This window comes from Enoplosus armatus, chromosome 6 (genome assembly GCF_043641665.1).
Source record: "Enoplosus armatus isolate fEnoArm2 chromosome 6, fEnoArm2.hap1, whole genome shotgun sequence".
Classification (NCBI taxonomy): Eukaryota; Metazoa; Chordata; class Actinopteri; order Centrarchiformes; family Enoplosidae; genus Enoplosus; species Enoplosus armatus.
The window spans coordinates 8,757,234-8,778,537 of NC_092185.1; the positions used below are offsets into that span (position 1 = coordinate 8,757,234).

A 21,304-nucleotide genomic window follows, 5' to 3' on the forward strand; every position below is an offset into this window, starting at 1 on the left:
AAACAATATACGGCTGAGTGCATTTCATCTTAGCAACACAGTTACGGAAGAAAAAATACCTGACATCACCCCACGTAATGGTAAGACAGGTATAAGTGTCATGAGCTGAAGCTAAATTACTCTCTCTATGATAATGAGCTGTTCACAGCAAATAACAGAGGTTATTAGGATGTCTCAAGTGGCTCCAAGCATGAGTGTGCATGTCTGGGGATTGGGCCGGTTATGGTGTGTGAGGGAGGAGATACTCCATCTCCTGTTCAAAGTTGATTTTCTTCCAGCACTATTCTTCTGTCAGAGGGTGTGGGGACTCTTAAAACCACTGTAAACACTTCAAAGTCTACCTAAACAACCTCTCAAGCATAGTAAATGGCCTGAATAGCTACAAAACCAAAAGCTGCTGTTTATTTATTGCACTAAACTAATTGTTAGTGTTGTTTTTTCCGTTCTATATCCTTCTATACTTTCCTCTTCTGTGCTCTTCACACACATATTGTACCTTTCTGGGGGCTCTGGCCAGATTGTCAGGGTCAAGCAGGTAGATGTAATCCCTGGCTCCCAGCAGAAGACGACCTCTCTCCTCATCCAACAGCAGCGAGTGGGAGTGGAGGCCATCGGAGGAGCCCAAAAACAGGGAAGCACTGCCGGCATGCAGTAGTTCTGACCCAGAGAGAGCAACAGACATAGAGACAAACAAAGAGATTAAGTGCAGTGTATGTAAAAAAAAAAAATTGGAGCAGGATTACTGTCAAGCCTAGCTCATTCTCTGCAGTTTACTCATACCGAAATCCCAAAGACAAGCACTGGGTTTCCTCTTCTAGAGAAAAAAACATGTCTTGGCTTGACTTGAAACTGCCTAATCCTCTGTGGTTCAACACTTTAGCTACACATGCTGATAGAGAAGAGATACAGTAGGATCTGAAAGCACAGCACACATCCAAATCTTTATCAGGGTATTTTCATAGCTACTTCATTAACCATGAAGATGTCTCTCAGTTTAAAAACAGCTGTTTAAAAGGAGATTTTAAAGGGGGGGGGGTTATTTATTCCAAAACTACCTGTCTCTCCACCACTGTTTTCCTGACTAGACTCTCAGTTGCAGATGTATGAGCATCTTCATAAACGATGAATGAGCTGTGGCTGTAGCATATGAGATTAGATCATGATAAGAGCAGGTGGAATACCTGTTGCTCACCCATTAGATGATGGTATAGCTGTTGACTTCTTTATGATTTATAGCGGTAACACTTTTAATAAACTGCATTTAAAGAATTAAAATATACTGTATGTACGCTGTTTCCGTTAGTATCGGTTGGTCCATTTCTGGGAGCTGAATACTGACTACATTCTCAGCTCAGTACTGTGTCCTTGATCTCCTTGATCTGAGGAAATCTCTTCTATCACCAGGCTCTTTTCAGTGCGCCAGTATAGCAACATGCCTTGAATAAACACAGGCTCAATGCGGGGGAGCCCTGTGGGAGTCACTCTGAAAGGATTGACATTGTGATTACCCTCTTGGTGTGAAGGATTGGAGAGGTTACCAACCCTCAATATTTGAATTTCTAGGACCCCTCCACACCACGCAATCCTGCTTAATACCTCCTCTTATACACAAGCTCACACACACAGCACCCCCACATGCTCATATCTCTCACCCCTGCACACACATCATGCCCCCAGCAGACTAAACCTTACAGAGAGATTAGGCCTGCTAGCCCTTGGCTAAGGTTAATCTGTTCTGTAAACACACAGCACTGTGAGCCCATTGAAACAGCATGCTTAGCTGTTGCCGCTCAGCATAGTGCTCCACACCTTTCTCTAGAGAAGAGCGCCCTCAGCCCCCTCAACAACTCTTGATTAGCTCCTCTGCTGGAGCTCGGAGGCACTCTCATCCACATTCATTTGAGTAAGACATCACCATGCTGGCTTGCTGCCAACAGGTTTAGGCTCTGCTGATTTAAGCTCTATAATACTATAATGTCTGCTATTGTGCACACCACCTAAGACAGGATGGGTAAGGTAATGCTTATTCAGCCACAGCGTTGCCTGTTGTCTGAAGAGTGAAGTTGAAATAAAGCCATAAAGTGGAAAAAGATACATTGCTGTAATGATGCTGTACGTGTTTCTGCCACATGTCACATGATTTAAGCACGAATCAGAACAATATAAGACGCTCCTGCTGATCGTTGCATTTAAGCTGGCTGAGATGAGGCTGCTATTTTCATGTTGCATTGTCATTAATATGCAGTGAGCAACATCACAGCCAGCATCAAATGTTAAGTCAAACAGTAATGTTGATAAGAAACTACTAAAGATGAGCTCAAGAACAGCAAGATTTAATTTGCTGAAATGTGTTTTGATTTGCTGTTAGCAAGCAAATGTGTTCACTAAATGAATGCCGGGTATTCTGCGTTTGAGTGTTTACAAGTAGAGAGAGAAAGTCCTGTAAACGTCTTTTTACTGTATATGACTAATGAACTGCAACTTTTTTAATACAGGCCAGTGTGTGGTCTGACTTCATCCTTTAAGAACAGCATAACAATCAACACATTAAGAACAAAGGCATAACAATCTGAATGTGCAGCATACTAAAAACATGTAAATCATGACCAGATTTACTTTTCATTTGGCAGAAGGCCACATTGTCTATGTTGTGACTCTGGATGAAACTTGAACTTGTGCCTCAAGATGTGTTTTTCAGAGGAAAGTCTGTAAGTTTGGAGAAGAAGGCAGTTGTTTTGGAGATGTTCACTCAATCAGGGATGATTTTTCGCTTTGATCGTTTCACCCTTCACTCATTGAAGCCGTGCTTTCACGGGAGTGGGTGATGCGACGTGATGTTTGAAGAGTGATCACTGCTGGGTGGTGTTGCTTTTGAAGAGTGTGCACTGATGAGACGATGACGATGATGTGTGCATGATGTGTGCACTGGGTTGGAGATGGATTTTGCTTTTGATAGATTTCTTCTTTGCAAAGCCAAGAGACACACCCTGACAGAGTATCAAAAAAGCCGTCTCAGAAATATGGCCCCATTAAAATGCAATCATATATGAAATGATGAACTGCTTTCTTTTATCAACTGGCTGGTTTGGAACAAACTGATAAAATGAGACCAACTGTAGCGCTAAATGCTAGCCTAACTGCTGAGTAAACACTGTCCCCAGCAATCATTATTCCTGCAGCTACTTACATATATTTATGTTGGACACTCAGGACATACATGTGTATCTATTTCCAGCCATGCTGGGTTTTAGAAGCCTTTCACCAGAAGAGAGCTTTTGGAGGTTGAAGTCAGAGTGAGTTTACTTTTAGGTCACAGTGGGGATTCAATTTTATGGAGCAAGACTGAAGTTCATTTGTGTGGTTGATACATAGCATGAGGGATGGAGACTTTGAAGTAAAGTTTGCACTGGAGTTTAGAATGGGTTTTAAGGGAAGCAATAATTTAGCTTTCCCCCGGTGGCACAAAGCAAACAGACTCAGTTGACGCAAAACTAAACACATGGACACAGTGCACACATGAGCCGGCTAATACACACACAACAGATTGAACGACGGTCTCCTATGGACCAAGGGCATCAACATGAAATGTATGTTCTGCATGTGAATTAGACATATAAGACTGGACTGCAACAACACTGTATTTTATTCAAACTGACTGCAGGTTCGTGTAATAAGGATATGTGACAAGACAGGATTATGAGATTGTGTTCGTGTTTCACAAAAAGTGACCAGGGAACCTTCATGCGCCCATCAAACGTGACAAACAGGGAATTATAAAGTGGGTTAATGGATACGCAAGTGAGTCTTAAATCTCTCACTCTACTTTACAGTTATGTTTCAAAGACCATTTACTTTGACAGCACAACAGAGTCTACTAATCCCTCTTTTCACGTTTCCTCTTGGCTGTGTGCACAAAGCCACAAGAGAAAAAGAGACGAGTGCAGACAAAAATGTTACAGAGAGAAATAGACAGAGCTAGACGTGGCCTTTGAAGATGCACACTGAATGGCTGAAATAATACCAGAACAAAATGTGTGAAAAAAACAACAAATTCAAGGGAATCTTAGGTCAGAGTGTTGTATCTCATGTAGCTTTAACTATGACTCCAGCTTGTGGAAGTGCACTGGTGATGGCTTGTTGGCATGAGATAAAACATCCAAAATGACTCAAATTACCCAAACTTTGTTTTGCTCTCAGACTGCCCTGAACACATACTGTAACAATATGATAAGTATCAAAGCAAATGTAAATATGTAACAACAATAAAATTAACAGACAAATCAACAATATTTCAGTTCTTACCTCTGTGGCTGAGTTTGACCCTGGGGACACTTTGTTTGATGCTTGCTCCAAAAGGGAGGGTGGCCAACAACATCAATCCCACTAATGGGACCCCTGGATGGGATAGTACCTTAATCTTCTTCCCTTTGCCGCCATAATTACTGCCAGACATGCAGTGCAGAGCCCCAGCGTCATTCAGACTCTGACTAACAGAGTCCTCTGTCTTCATGGTGTGTGGAGTGCTCTTGTTCCGTTTTCACTCTGTCCTTTTCTGCAACCCTGGAGGAAGACCCGAGAAAAGAGTCAAGCTAGGGAGGAGCAATCATAAGTGTGTGTGTGTGCATGAGTGTATGTGCGCAGTCTCATCAAACTTCATGCAGGATATGTACCCAGGTTTCTGTTGTGGCTATTCAGCTGTTTCACCATGGAGCCCTACAGGCATGTCCCCTCTCTTTACCCGTCCTGCATCAGCTGTTGCCTGTCACTGGCTTTCCTTTTGTGTCGCCTTTAAATCTGTTTGCCCACAACAAAGGTCAGGCTAACAAAACAGTCACATTCTGCTATCTTTCACTCTGCCAGGCCTCTTTCAGTTTCCCTCTGTCCTCCATCTTCTTTTGACGTGGATAACTCATTTAATTATTTTACTAAAAGATACTTTCCAAGAGTTTCAGCACTGGCTGATGACCCTGTCAGCTCCTCCTTTATGTCCTGTAAAAAATTGGGCCATGTCCTGTCTGGGACTTCACAGTGCATTAAAGAGGCCTGTAGGACAGACATTAATTCACACTCAATGAAAAGTGATCTGTATGAGTAAACAGTCATGGGAACACTCTGCACTGGCTTTTCTATCACTAATACGCAAAGAGAACTTGAGCGATATGCACTATTGCATGGGACAAAGTGGAATCATTGAGAAAGAAACTGGACATTTTTTGGTTATGTTCAGTAGGGAACTTCAATATTTTAACACTGGAAACATCCAAATGTTTCAATCCCAATCATTTTGACCTGACAAAAGATCCAACTGGGATTGAAAAGTTGTCCAATTCAAATAAGGCTTTACTCTTTTCATTAATGCTGATTTCCAATAGCCTTGCACCTACATGTGATGTGCTGATACCTACATTCCCTCAAACATGCTAATGTGTTCATCACAGGACACGGGATGTTTTGAAGGGCATGCAACTGACAATGTTAGTCTGCAGCCTTTTCTTTGGTAACACTTTATATTAAGAGACAAGAACAAATTCAGGAACTAAGCTTTAATAAATGAATAGTTAACAAGTAGTGCCTGAAGTACTTATATAGTAAACAAAGATACTTATATCAATAACAAAAGCTAGATACTAATGCAAGAAACAAATAATCAAAATCTTCATTCTTACTTTCTTAATGAATTGTTTCTTATTTACTCTCAATCAGGCGCTAATCAGCACAATTACACACATATTAGTAGCACATTTGTGCCACCTCAAGAAGTGGTGCATCATACCAGGTTGTTACTTGGAGTGTGTTGTTACCTCATGATAAACTTACCCTTAATTAGAATTGCTGTGTATGCAGTGCATCACCTCAGTACCAACTGAGTACTAACAGTGATTTTTTTTAAAACCTGCATTCCTACACATTCCACAGCCATCTAACTAATAATTAACCAGACAATCGATGAAGAAATTAATGAATGCATCAAAAGAATGCCTCCCCCCATATATCCACATCTCCCTCATTACTTTCCTTCCACCCCCATGTCAGATAACACACGTCAACCTGTCTTGTGACAACATAAACAATGCCAACTTAGATTAATAGATCCAATGTTGCACACACACTCACATTTCTCAAATACTGAAACCAAGCATGTTGCTTCCACTTGAAGCAATTGGACATACAGACAAGAGAAGACACAATCACCATTTGGGACAAATATTGTCCATGTGGCGCCTGGGAAATTATATTATATTAAGGTGACATTCTCAGAGCATACATTCATTCAGCGCCTTCACACAGAGGTTTGCATTGCATGAAAAAAATGTAAAATGGCATGTTGGCAAGCTGTAAAAGTACAACTCATTTCACTACATTTATTTTCCCTGTCCAGTTTTGTCATCTGGCGTTTGAAACTTGAGTTCATTACTGAGATTCAGGGCAGAGTGGCACCCATCCAAGCGCCCTGTCGCTTTAAACTGGAGAGGCTTAGGCCCTGATAAACAGACTGGTGTTTATCTAAGATGACAAATTGAGGCACCTTCACACCTTCAGGGTTAGAAATACAGATATAGAGCTGTGTGTGATGGATGGGCAATCAGCGAAGAGAGTGAGAAAGTGAGCAGGTTTAAATCTGTGTGGTCTTTGCACTCTTTGTGAGCAACAGTGATAGTGCTGCTGGTGGGGCTCATCCTCCCTACAGTGTCTTCAGAGGAGCGGTGACACGATTTCACCCATGTGAGTAGTGTTCGAGTAATGTATCTCTCTTCACCGCTTGAGTGCCCACATCTATCAGCAGTACAGGCCTGCGCAGCACCCCTTTACAAGAAAACCCCCCAAACAAAGGAGAAAGCTCAAGTGCAAGAAGAGGAGCATTAAAAAACTCTCCATCTGTTGAGAAAAGGATGACAACAGTGGATCGTCACGCAGGGAAAAGATATGCCAGTCCGTCAATACTTCGGAAAGAGTGAATAATAAAGATGAAAAAAGAGATAGAGGAAAAGAGGAAGGGAGAGGAAGGCGAGAAAACGACGAAACAGACGGCTTGTGCCATGCGGGTTAAGCTAACACCCCTGTTTCCTGGCGGCTAGAGTCCCTGTTGTCTTTGGCAGCATGACCGGCACACGGTGCAGGGGGTGATGGGAAACGATCCTGATGGCGATGGTGACAGATTTAAAGCTAGCAGCCAATAAGGTGATGTTGGCTTCTGATCTGAGCCCAACATATAGTATATTATGAATGTCACCTCCTCAAATATACTGTCTTTTTTCCAGTTTGGGCTCAACATCAAACAAGTGTATATGTGCCATAAAACAAGCATTCACCAGCAGCCAAAATCTAGAAATTAAGGCGCTATATAAGAAATTTAAGGTAGCTGAACTTTTTAAAGACCCAATATTCACTATAGAAGTTGTCAGCAGACGTGAGGAAGGAGCAGATGGTGGAGAAGTGCTTTGGCCATGGGCATTCTAACACAGAGACCACCCCTAATGAGGCATTTAGCAACACCCAGGTGTCCTGTAGAGTACACTATTATCAAACCCCTCCATCTCCACAGGACAGAGTGCATTAGCACGGCTATTTGTCTTTATTCCCTGACCACAGGCATTGACCTGGCAGAACAACATAGGTAATTGTTTCTAGCTCTCAAGACATTAGTTGTTTTTCTTGGCAACAGTCAATCCTCTTTTTTTCAACCTTGCATTTAAGCAAGCATGTAACTCCCCTGTGAGTCTGTGTGAGTTCATGTCTCGTAGGGAAAATACAGGACAGCCACCAGGCCACATTGTTTGTGTTTTCATTAAACACAAACTATAAAGCATATACCACGAGTATTACATTTTAGAGTTGTTCTGTAAGCTATAACTCCAGTTATAGATGGCAGTAAAGAAGGAAACACAACACTGTTCAAACATTGACGAGCACCACTCTTTCTCTTTATGTTTTGGCACCGTGATATAGCGTATATTTTAGAGAAAGGGTAATTTATTTCCCTTTCCACAACAAGCTAAAAGACTTCTGGAAACAAAGCATAGCACTGCCAGCTCTGTGTCCAATGGCTACTAATAAAAACCAGTAATATTGACTTGAGGGGTCCAACATCTATATCTTCTAACTTCTGTCTAAACTATCTTGCCTTAATAATGTTACCACTATACACACTTACACCAGATCTCAACTGTGTGCTGAGAATGAACTGTTAACTGCCAGAGAACAAGTAAATATGAAACATGTGATCCTTGTGGAAATGTAAGACTATTCTGGACTGAGATCAAAAACCTCAACCTACATACTATTAAGCTAAAGCTTTTTGGCAACTTTTATAGCATCACTCACTCATTTTTTCTGTAATGTGTTTACTTAGGTCATAAAGTAAACATCAAGGCAGCAAGCTGTGATTCATTTTAGATTTTAACCAAAAACATTACCCCACCTTATCTGAGTGAAACACCGTATCCATCAGCACAGCATGCATGCATCTCTTGGGAAATTACACTCTAAAAAATGAATACAAAATAAATTGCCAAAATATCCCCTCACGCACAAAATTTAATCATCAAAACATGGTGATACAGAGAGAGGTGGGCTTTGAAGTTGAAAACGTTGCAGTAAATTATCCCAAAATAATGAATGAATGCATAGTGCAAAACACGTTAGGTAAGGACATCTAATACCTCTCCATGGACTAGGATAGGGATCATATTATCCCTTGCCATTAGGAAATGCTGTATTTCCTGCAGCTGCTTACCTTCTACTAAATCCTATGAATCAGGCTGTCCGATAACAGAAACTCTCACACAGCTAAACAGCAGTGGAGTCCTGACAGTTAACTCCATTGCCTTAGTTAAAGAGTTTATGTCAAAGCGAATCATTTAGGTCCTGTTTTGCGTCCAATAAACACATTCACAACACTACATTAAAATGACTGACATCTCATGACAATCACACTTTGCTTGAAACCTCTATGCATGAAATCAATGAATGGTAATTCCCAGACGAGAGGACATTCCAGTGGAATTCTTTCCGTTTTGGAAGTGAAGAGCATGTCTGTGGGGAAAAAGCTAACGGCGATGGATAAAATTCCTTCTCTGTCCACGTTTTGTCCCTCCCTAAGCTGTTATCTGAAAACACTGGTAAGAGAACGCTCTGGGCAACTGCTGGTATGGTAACCAAATACACCAAAGCAGATAATAGTGCTTGTGCTGCCTTTGTTAAAGACTCGCTTTATGTTTAATGTAGCCATTTAATCCTCCAATCTTTGTCGGTGGTGATACACCATATTCTGTGACCCATCAGATGCTGTGACCTGAAAAGGATTTTCATGGTTAGGGTCTGGGGTAGGGGTAAGGGGTCCTACCATAGACTTACAAGTATTTGGGTCACAGAATTTGGTGTAACAGAGGAAGACGGAGCCCACAGCTCCAACTGAGCCAGTGCCAACTCAGGTCTGCTGTCACACCAATGGATGAATGGAAAGGTGGGAGAGTGGGGGAGTGAGAAGTGATACTGGATCTGTGGTTTAACTCTTTTCAATAGAGACGATGGAAACATAAAAACAAGTGGAAACAAAGTCAGATGGCTTTTCAAAACTGAGAAGCAACCATGTAACTGAGACAACGGCATATAGATAAACATGCCGATAGGTTTGTTGATAAGGGACAACAAAACAAGTAACCCTACACATGCTGAACGGGTCATGACCCGGGCACGCAACTCTGAATGTGTATGAGTGTCTGCATGTATGAGCATATGTGTGTGTGTAAGCTAATACCATCCTGAGGTAGGCAGATGGGAGCAACAGGGCATGAAAACAGTGACTGACAGTTGTAAGTGCTCTCACTTTTCTCCTGATGGCCTGAGGATACGGGGGTACACCCATGTAAGCTATGCAACAACTCATCTCAAGAGCATTAGAGTCTTCTACAAATGTGGGAAATAACTCTTTTGTTCAGTCCTGGGAAGGCTTTTGTTATGCGGTTACCTCCACACACGCTCCGGTACAGTTCAGTACAGACAGAGGAAACACCGAGCTGCAGGGCAGGCAAACCTAGCCGGGCTGTCTGCCTGCAAGTCATTGGCACCTAGCCGTTGTAGACTCTCTAAACACACTAACATCACCACTGCAGTAAAGGTGCCCTAGCTGCTTTGTTTGTCCGCACCGAAGGATTCTGGAAACGTGACCATATAAGGCTAGGCCAGCGTGCAGCGCAGCTACAAGTATGTTTTAATAACACTTTCCACCCAAAACCTGTTGAGTTTTGAGAAAGCACTCTTTCATTTTTTAGTTTTCATCACTGTCCAGGAAAAAGCCTGAACTGCATGAGGTTGTCAGAGAGCGCAGGAATGGTGCTGTAGGCCATTCAAAACACAGCTGAATATTGATGCTGTGATTTTTAGGGTAATGTTGGATGAGTCCAGACACGCCACACAGAACAGGAGTGAACCAAAGCACCCAGGAGGCTCAGGGTTACACAGCATGGGTTTGTATTGATTGATATAGTGAACAAAGGAATCCACATACCCTACCAAAACCCTTCAACCAGTCTCACATTTTAACTTATTATCAAATCCACTTTCCCAATCATACCAAAGCACTCACAGAAACGACATTAGGATACAGTTTCATCTGCAAAGTGTGTTGTCACTTCTTCAAAAGTCCCTTCAAAGTCCTCAAAGCTCACAAGTGTACATCTCCCGGGTGCATTAAGTATGCCTGGCAGACACCACCTCAGTGACGCAACGATTGGACGGTGTTTAAAGGAGAAAATCAGACAAGATTTTCTGAGTTGTCTTACTGTGGCCCGAAGCAGAAATCATTTATTTACCTCCATCATGCTGATGGAAAGCCCTGAAACCCTGCCAGAGAAATCAATATCCACACAACTCCAATCTCTCTCTGCCTCTCTTTGACCGTTTCTTTGCCTCTCTCACAACACCCCCTCAACCCAAAGCTCCTTGTAGGGAGTTAGATAAACCTTTAGAAGCACAGTAAGTGGAGAGTGGGTCCTTCAGACTGTTAGATATACAGGCTGCACAGTAAACCACACAAATGCACACATTGCAGTGAGCTCCATAAGTAAAGTATGTTCACTGCAGCATGTTTAATGTACTGTAGATCCACAACGTGAATATTTGGCTCAGGGAAAAGGACTTGGCTGTTTAAGTGCACCTAGTCACATTCAATTTGAGGGTATGTGGAGCCCCCACACTCGCCCCCCTCCTCAAAAACTGCCTAAACACTCGTCAAACACATTTGGTACCCTAACATTCTGCCACTCAAGCAACTTCTAATGTAATTATATACATCTGTACCTCTCTGGCGCTATATATCCCTCAGTCCTGTAAAATAAAACACTGATGCATTGTGATTGATTTGAGGTTGCAACTCCAGCTGCACTGAATGAAATGTTTGAATAGATTAATATCACATTAATGTGCTTTTATTCTTTGAAACACCATCAACCCATTACTGTTTGCACACTTCAGAAAGACATCACTGCTGTCTGATGTTTAACATGTATTAAAAAAGATTGGTGATTTTTACAATTCCAGTCATTTGAATTTCAAAATCCACGACATTGTGTGAAAAGTTAGTTGTCACCATGCTTTAAAAAAAAAAAAAAGCTATTAAGAATTTCTTAAACGTTGACATTTTGAAGGGTTGGATTTAGAATCTTTGGAAAGTTGTTCTGCAGAAATTAAAAGTTGGAGAAGGAGTCGCAAATATCGAAATATTTATAGACAGACACATCAACGGTACAGGACGGAAACGTGTCTAAAGTCAACAAACTGTGTTGTGTCAAACATTACATAAGATCATGAAGATAAAAGAAAAGAAAACCTGTAGCCTGCTGATAAGTGTCTCCTTCCTCTAATCTGCTGTCGACCCACTTTAATAACAACCCATCATGTAACCTCGGTTAATACCCCCCAAAAAAACAGCACATAAAAGTCCAGCGATGTACCTGACACAAAGTTGTAGGTTTTGAATGAACTCATTTACAGTGTCATTGTTGTGCTTACCTGAGCATTCAACTCAACTCGTCTCCTCTCACAAGCAGCACATGACAGCAGCTTCACTCTCCTTAATTGCCTGGCGCAGGAAAGTAAGCGACACTTGAGCAACCCTGTCCCGACCCAAAGAAAAGAAATGGATAAAGTGAATACTTCCCACAAATATTTCCACTCCCCTTAATTGTAGTTAAACGCACACTGGTGCTCTTGAACTCTTGGTGCGCTCTCTCTCTCTCTCTCTCTCTCTCTCTCTGTGTGTGTGTGTGTGTGTGTGTGTGTGTGTGTGTGTTGGGTGGCTGGTTAATCTGTGGCATTTCGCCTCGCGAGAGACTGCAAACTCCCAATTACACTGCTGCAGCTGGAGGGGAGGGACCCTCAGCATCGGTACCACTGCCAGCCAGGACTGGGTTAGGACCGTCCAGTGGCCACCACGCATCCTTAAATTTTACTCAAACATGTTTATTTTATTTGAAAGTGCAAACAATAGAAACAAAAGAGCAAAAGCAGAATTATAGAATTACATGTATATTTTATAAGATATGCATATTGCAGTAAAATGGAGTATAGAAAAGCATTAATAAAGTGTTCTTACAATAATCCATCAAGTTTGTGGTTGTAAATGTTGTTTAAAAGTTAACAAATTGATTCTGATTCAGATGTTCTGTAGCCCTTTTCCAGAAGGGAAGGAGCAGGATTTTCACAAACTGGCAACCCATAAGTGGTTCTAATGGCTTATATTCTATAAAGTATGAGTAAATGATTGGTCAAACATTAATAAAGCCATTAATTACAGCTTATAGCCCTTTATATAGGCGGTCTTATTAGAAAGTGGTACTGAAATATGATACAAAATTGATAGATATCATAAAAAAAACTATGAGCTGATTGATTTGAGTACCAGAGACATGATATAAGCAAGACTATTAGAATATTATAGGGTGGAGAGATAAAGAGCCTTGCATGACTTATTTTCTAGTAAATGGGAGTGACTCAAATGGATTTGATCATTAAAATGTGTGTCATGCCGCTGGGATAATCCTATAATTGTTCAGTTTGTGATATATGAGCAAGCATGTCCTGTCAAAGCCGATCATCTTTCTGAACTTGGTGTTTGCTCCTCTGGGATCCCCTCAGGCGCTGGTGAGAGGAAACAACAGCTGTATTTGGGCTCAGGCAGCAGATCCTGCTGGATGGGATGCCTTGGCCGCATGTCTTCGCGACAGGAGCGTGCGGTCTCAATCCCCTGGTTGATTATGAAGTAAACATGGATTTCTTTGACACTCTCCTACATCTACACACAGACCTGAATCAGTCCAAATCTACAGTCCATTTTTTTGTTTCCTTCAGCAGAAGTTGTGGAAGGGTCAGAGCCAAGTACACACAGGGGTCACATTCATTTGAGATGAGAGCTGTAATGTTGGGCCCAGAGAAGAGAGTTGCAGCGTGTCCCGTTCATAAAGTGAGATTGGATACGCTTGTTGTTGCACTTTAGTGGTAATTAAGCTATTACTGCTCCGGCTCTGGGTGTGTATCTTCAGCAGATGTGACTGGGTCCAACTTACCTAAGAGGATTAGGTTAAAGGTTAACAGGTTAAAACAGTGTCCTCCCTCCCCAGTGGGAGGTTCAGTGTCAGGGTGTTCACTTCCTCAGGACAACTCCCTCACACACGCACAAATAGAGTTAAACCATTACTTATGAGCAGCATTGATGACAAAGTGCATACTGTCCTGTGTCCATCCCATCCCTGCCCATTCTCCTGAGAGTTGTGTTAAACATTGTGTGCACTCCTGTACCATTGTGAGGACCAAATTTCCATGGAAGGCATAGGGTTTTAGCCTAACAAACTGGAATAATTTTCACAAGCTTCAAGCACATGTTAAACTATTAGCAAAATACAGTCTAATACAATCCATGCGTAATTAGATAGTAGTAGAGAGATAACAGGAAATGAGGGAAAGAGGTGGGCATCAAAGGTCCTCAGTTGGATTCAATCTGGCCACATTGCAGTTCATGGTCGGCACCTTATCCCCTGGGGGACAGCAGCACCCCAAAATGCCCAAATGTTGTTAAGCAACTGTTTGAAAATGGTTTTGAAAATGTTGTCTCAAAAAAGAGTGATGCTGACAGGAATGTACGTCACCACCACAAGAACATTGTCTACTTTTTGTTGCAAATTAATTGAGAAACGGATTTTTGTAGATGGTTCAAGAGGATTTTGGCACTGTTCCCAGAACAGCTGCCAAGTTATTTAAAAATCAGGAGCAAAAACCAGCGACAGCCCAGCAAGTGGTCCATTCGTCCAATTAGGGGCAGGAGCAGTTAATCGATGTCTGGGTGAAAGATGAAATGTTCAATCGTCTATTGTTCAGCCTCCTTGAAGAGACATTTGTTCCAAGCAAAACGTCTACTGAGCCTCAAACATCAATCATACAGCAAAGTGAAAACTGTGGTTAAATTCTGGTTACAATTCTGATTATTTAGTGTTTGGGGTTGCAAAAACAGGATTTCATTTTAAAGTGAATTTTCAGAATACACATAGATAGAAAACACAAAAACACACACATGCTAATTGTGTTTCTCCCTATTTGAACTACTTACACAATGGTAGCTTGTTTTGTGTTTTATCCCTATCCCTTGATATATGGGGTGTGAGTGAAATGAGAGGATTTGGCAATGCAAGACATGATAAAGCAAACCAAAGAATAGCCCGCTAATCCCCAGTCATTTTTACAATGTTGTTATCCAGTTGATCCTCCATTAAGGAGGATCAACCGTTCACTCTGGATGAGGTGGGAAGCTGCAGAAATATGAGATCAGCAGTGATTTTCTGAAGAATATACCATCTTGGATAATGCTGATTATTCTCCTGCAAAACTGTGATAGCATTGCTCTAATGTAAACAGCAGAAGATAATGGATATCGGAGGAGGAAGAATATGTTATCTCAAGTCAAAGAGGAGTAGAAATTTCTCTGCAAGGATGTGAAAGCTTCCCTCATTCGAAGGGATTAACTCTTAACAAATTGGAAACACTTTCACTAGTACATTATGTGTTTGGGTTAAGTAAGTGGGCAATATATCACTTCACGGAGTTTGGTCCACATCCCCCCTCTCATCGCCTTCAGGTTTTGCTAAAACACTTGGCGGTTGGGAAAACATTGAAGATTAAGTTATAGTCTCCGGTAGGCTGAAATGCTCTGTGAAACGAGGTGAGAGCGCTGAAATTCTTATAAACTGGAGCATTAATGTTCCATTAGTATGTTCGCAGTTCTCAGTTGTTTAGAGAAAGAAACAGCTTTTCTCACATGCCTGTGGTTTTTATGTGGGAGAGGGCCTTGTGCACAATCACACGAATAGCGTATGTTAGGGTACAGAATGCAATGCAATCTGTGAGTAATTTCTAACAGTAATCGTGAAGATCTCCAGCGAGAGGGCAGTCATCCAGGGAGCTCCTACTTGAGACACACACACACAAACATGCAGACTTCCAAGCTTTAGTGCCAATAGATTAGAACTGATTAACTAATCTTGATTACATGAGCTGCCACCAGGCTCGTAGTGGACTAAAACAACTGGAGCAGAGCTAATTATCAATGATTGTTACTTATCAATGATTAGGGATAAGGATCATTAATTAGATATCAACTAGACATGTCAACAAGCATGAAAGGACTTTAAGTATCCCTAGTTCCCCAATTCAAACATAAAGAAGTGCGGCAGACTACAAATGCACACAAAACATAAATGCTGATCAATAAAAAAGTGGTGAATTTATCGATAAAGACATAATCTAATTTACTTGGTTGGATGTAAAACTCTTTAATGTACCGTGAAAGTGATGAAATGACAGCAAACACAATCAAACTATATGGCCAACATTCGAACAGGTGTCAGCATACTTCCAGGTTGAGGACATGTATATATCAAATGAAGACCGGCTGTTTTTCACACTGCGGGCGTCACTTGATAGATCCAACTGTAACTGCCTCTCTGCAGTGTGTCGCTGGTAAGATGGAGAGAGTTCACTGTACATCATGAATTTAGAGGTGCTCCGCTGTGAACCACATGTTCTCTGCTTGTTTTACAATCTAGTGTAAAGAGATGCTCATCATAATAACATACAACTGTAGCAGCAGAAGTTAAAAAAGTGAAGTAACATGAAGTTATTTTTTACCTTTTACAAGACTAGTGCACAACATTTCAGAGGAACATTTTTTTGTAATTTTAACTTTAAAACTTTTATCTGAGAGTTGTATTTGTATTTATATAAAATTGTGCACGCTGAACATTAAATTGTTTCATAAAATATGTGTTTTGTAGTTGAAACTATCAAACAGTAAGCAGTATATTTTAAATGTGTTAAATAAATCACGTATGTTTACTCAAGTAAAATATTTAAGTAATTTCTCAATCACTGCTGGGAAGGCAAATGTGTTGCATTTCCCATTAACACATCACCTCATCTTTGCTTATTTTCTTCCTGTAACTTCCCATAAAATCTTTGTTACACCTCAAAAGTTTTGTAACTTTTAAACAAACGCTGGCTCATCTCAGGCATGAAAAATCATTTTCTGTGTCGCCACTCACTGAGTGTTCTCTCTCCCTCTAATAAACACACAGTGACCCAAACAAAACACCACCAGACTGCGTTTCCCTGACTAAATGGGAGGCAAACAACACAGCTTCAAACATTGCACTCATGCAGTCTAAACAGCAAACCCACAGCCCAATTAAATGCATTTTCCAAATACACACACACACACACACACACACACTTCAACACACACATTTCAAAATTCACCAAGCCATACTGCCAAAGGTAAACACTAAATATGTAGGTCCATTAGACCCCAACTACAGCAAAAACATACAACCAGAGAGGTAGAAAGTGAGCGCACGCTGAGGAAATGTCTCCATTTTGTTTATTTATGCTATGAGTTTGTTAGTGATTGTCAAGTGTCTGAGCGTGGGATTATTTATTTATTTCAGCTTTGTGGCTCACAGAGCAACAAGCTCTGCAGTAAGAGTGAAGTGACCTGAAAATGGAAACAGGTGGGATGTACAGCAGCTGGGAGAAGAGAAGGACAGAGAAAGTGTGACACATCAAGAGGGATGTTATTATATGAAAAGAAAAAGTCTGCTTCAAAAGATAAAAAAGACTAAAAAAATAAATAAAGATCAAACATTAAAGCACAAAAAATGCAGAGAAATTGTTCCTTGTCACCAACACTAGAAGAATAATATGAAAAGTGCTGTAAAAAGATAACTTCCTTTTGAATGCAGTCTGAGTTATTTTATAGGTGAAGTTGTTTGAATACACAAAGAAAGAAGAACTCTTGTACAGTATTTTCTTTATTTCTCTTGTTGCATCTCTTCTTTCTCATCATTTGCAGTCTCAGGTCTGTGCTGGTGAACGGGGTATTCCACTGTGAACAGCATGTTGAAACTGTTCTGTATCTGAAATTATTCTGTGCAGGAAATAACCAAAGGGAAACCGCAAATGTCTCAGTCAGGTAGTCCCAAATGTTTCCGAGTGAAGAGTTGCCAATGTCAGCGTCACCTTCTCTCAAGCATTTATCTTTTCTGTGCAGGAGAGAGGAGGAAAGTACCGATCATGGAGGAGGGAGTGTCTGTCCTAGGAAATGGACGGCTGTTATCTTGCCATGACTTGTAAAAATTAATGTTATTCCAAGGAAAGTCATGAGCAGGAACGGGCGTAACAGAAATCCAAACTCACGGATCATGGATGTTAACTTGAGCTTCATATTCTACAAAATTGACGGGGGGGGGGGGGGGGGGGGTTAACCCTAACGCTGCCTCTACTCTCACTTCAACCTGTCAAAAAAAATCCAGACAAACTCTGTAAAAATGTCCAAAAAATTTTTGGAACAGTATCCAGACTAAATAGTTGAGCTGACGTCTGTCTGAGATGTTGATGGGCCTTCACATTCCTCTCTAGTGAAATAAACATCTGTGGATCTCATCGGATAAGCCAATAGCATTTCTTAGGAAGAGAAGAAGACAGAGAGAGAGACTGATAGAAGGATAGAGTGTAAATTAGACCTTCAGGGGAGGAGGCTGACATGCAGCCTCAGATGGTCTGGCTTGACGTCATGATGTTATCCACTGGTCATGTAGGGGTTGTGTTGTCATCAGAGAGGGTCAGATGTTGGCAGAATGGAAAGGAAGTGGAGACAGGAGGCTTGTGCACTCAACTTCCTGTCAGAAGGCTTAATTGTTGTGCGCCAGTGGGGACGGTGGAGTTTTTTTCTTCTTTCTTACTCTGTCTCTCTCATTCATCTTCCCTCTCTCCATCTCCTCAAGCTTTTTATTGCTGCTACATTGTTGACATGTGATTTATATCTGCTCTTTCAGGCTATCAAATAGTGGGGGTAGGATAGATAGAGAAAGCCCAAGGGGAGAGAGAGAGAGGACTGCTGATAGAAACACAGCAATGCCTGTGGCCCAACTAGGCTGAAATTACTGCAGAGGTCTCTCAGCTTATCAAACATCGCAGTTCACTCAGTCAGGGGCGGAAAGAGGAGGGGGGGGGGCTCGTCCCCTGAGGTGGTCCCACATTCACAAATATTGAGACAGGTCGCCTTTAAAGATGGAGTCGGGATTTGACATGCCAGAGTAAACAGTGTTAGGTCTGATTCCAGTGAGCAAAGACTGGCTCTATGCTTTTGTGTGGTAACCCTGGAGAAAAAAATAATTTTGGAATGCAAGAAAACCACAATTTGTTGTTAATCAGAACGAAAAAGAGCAGCATTTTTAATGTGTTTAATGTTTTTAAGTGTTTTTTTGGAAAGGACATGTGTGTACTCAATCAATACCTGTTCTGGATACTTACGGTATTAGTGCAGCTCTATATTTAGTCTTTCTTTTTCAGTGTATGTGGGTGGGATGCAGGGCTGCAGTGGGAGTATGTGTTTCAGTGTGTCAGTTCTCTGCATTCCCTAAATGAATCATTTTAAATCACTGCTGCATCCTGTGCTGGCTTCAACTTGTAATTGTGGTCACTCAAGCATAAAGAGCGAGATAGAGGGGCAGACAGAGGAGAAAAAGCACAACATAGAAAGGGAGATGGAGTCTACGATAACCTCACTGCCCTCACTGAAGTACTGTGAACTTTCAGGTTTGGAGGCCATCAGCATGACAACGTCCTTTCTCTTTCTTGTGAAGAATTTCCTTCTTTTTCTCTGCCGTGCCTGTTGTTGAATCCTGTCAACAAATACCAGAAATTACATGTTTCTTTTAACATTATAAAGAACCAAAGCTCCTCTTTTCCAGCCTGCCATCCCTCCACCGGAAGTTAGAAGAGACATGCCGACATACCGCAGCCAAAGTTGGACTGTATGATCAAATTACTGATAGAGAATCAACTCTTCTGGTATTTCTAATCTTCTTTACCGCACCACTGACTCACCCATTCAGCCAGTTATTATTAGGCTTGTATTTCTGCACCTATTCATTATAACAATGGAATGCATTTACATGACTTTCATTGGGTCTCGGAGGAACGTATTGACGATAATGTGCGTGCCAGTGAAGCGTGACTTCCATATCCCAAAAGTCTACCTCAAGTGTGTTTTTAATCTACGGCTTCACATTAGGGAACATTCAGTGTTGATGTCTGGTGCTGGCTGGCCTGTTGGAAGCCATAAATCACTCTATTACAGTATTTCAAACAATTGAGAACAATTAAGAGCAGTTAACCACCCAATTACCAACACATTCTGATTATTAAGGAACCTCAGCATCATTACAGAGAAGTTCAATGCTAATATGGTCACAATACATGCTGGGGTGATTCAGTAAGTTACTTACTTCCACTATAAACCTAAGATTTAACTGACCAATTTCAACTAATTGGAAACAATTTGCAGCAGTTAGGAGTTTCAATAAAAGTAAGGCCACTTATAGAGTGGCTCGGTAGGGGCCTGTGATGGAGGCATATAGCAAGGCACTGAGTGGAAGGGTGAAAAACCCAAGGGTCTCTGCAAGGTGGGAGACATGACTAATTACAGGTATGTGTGTATGTGTGTATATGCGTGTAAGGACATTTGTAATGAGGCCCTCAGAGAGAGTCTTGTGTGGCACCTGACTGGCTGAATGGGCCAGACCGAGCCATAAAAACACCTTCACCTCCATTAGGCCATAATGAGTGCTGTGTCAGGCTGCTGGATACTGCACTCTGGCTGTTACCACACAGCTCAAGCCATCACTGGAGAGGAAACGAGGAGTGATCGGTACAATGACTCACTGTGAAGTAGAAGTGGCAGTGGGACAAGCCAGGGATATATGCTGGAAGTAGTGGCAGGGTTTCCATCCACCTGATTCTTATTAACCTGCAGGGTGTTGGTGCTGAAACAGGAAGCAACTTGTAGCTTTTGCGTCCGTGTGTGTGTGTGTGTGTGTGTGTGTGGCTGCATATGAGACCGATAACAGTAGAAGCCCAGTGTTTTAAATATGGAATTTCACTCTCTGGCACCATTCTCGGCATTGCTCCATGTTAGCGCACCTCCCTCTTCAACACTGTCACAGGCTGGTAACACCTAATTGTGTCATGCAACAATAATCTCTAATGGCTGATTACATCCATACAGATGGAGTACTGTGTGGAAGCACATAGAAACTATGTGGAGTGAATAAACCTAAACAGCTAAAGCTTGCAACATGAGATTTGGAATCAAACAGAATTTTAGCCGATATAATCCAATATTTATTCATATCAATTCTTTAGAAGTTACCGGTTTTCTAATAATATTATTGTAAACCTGATGTTTGAAAAAGTTTCTCACCTGGGAGTGAAGACTGGTTGCGTGTTGGTAGCACTTAGGAGTATGGGGCTCTAAGCTGCCTGACTTTGACACCAATAACAAGAGAAATGGACAATAAATAGAAAGGAGGTGAGGAGAGTGAGGGGTAAAGCAGTGATAAAGTTTGGAAAACTGAAACCTTTTATCTGCTTTTCATTTGCAGTAATGGTCATTAGCTGAGTTTGAGCTACCCTGCAGTAAATTTTTAACCTTTCAAATCACGGGGTCATTCCTTGGAATCACTATGAAGAGCTGGTTATAAATCTAAAGGGTTATATTTTTTTTCCACATGGGATAGCTCATTAGATTGGAGCAGTGCAACTGAAACCAATGCCATATGGTTGTTAACGGAAGAAACTCACTTAGCAAGCTAACAGAGTTGTATGAGGGCATCGGGTTTCAAAAGAGAGATAGACAGACAGAAAAGAGGAAGCTACATACGGTGGCAGACCGAAACATAGGGAGCCATAGTCTCTATGTGTG

General features: G+C 41.4%; 1 protein-coding gene across 2 annotated transcripts in view; it reads right to left on the minus strand.

The window, feature by feature from the left end:
- sema3d (sema domain, immunoglobulin domain (Ig), short basic domain, secreted, (semaphorin) 3D) overlaps nt 1-12,119 on the minus strand; it is a 30,709-nt gene extending 18,590 nt beyond the window's left edge. For both annotated transcript variants that reach the window (XM_070907747.1, XM_070907745.1), the window contains exons 1-3: nt 12,010-12,119; nt 4,303-4,560; nt 497-657 (exon numbers count right to left, since the gene is read on the minus strand). In XM_070907747.1, the coding sequence (XP_070763848.1) occupies nt 497-657; nt 4,303-4,510 (369 nt within the window). In that variant the 5' untranslated portion in view covers nt 4,511-4,560; nt 12,010-12,119. The remainder of the gene's footprint in view (nt 1-496; nt 658-4,302; nt 4,561-12,009) is intronic.
- Between the last annotated feature and the right edge of the window lie 9,185 nt (nt 12,120-21,304).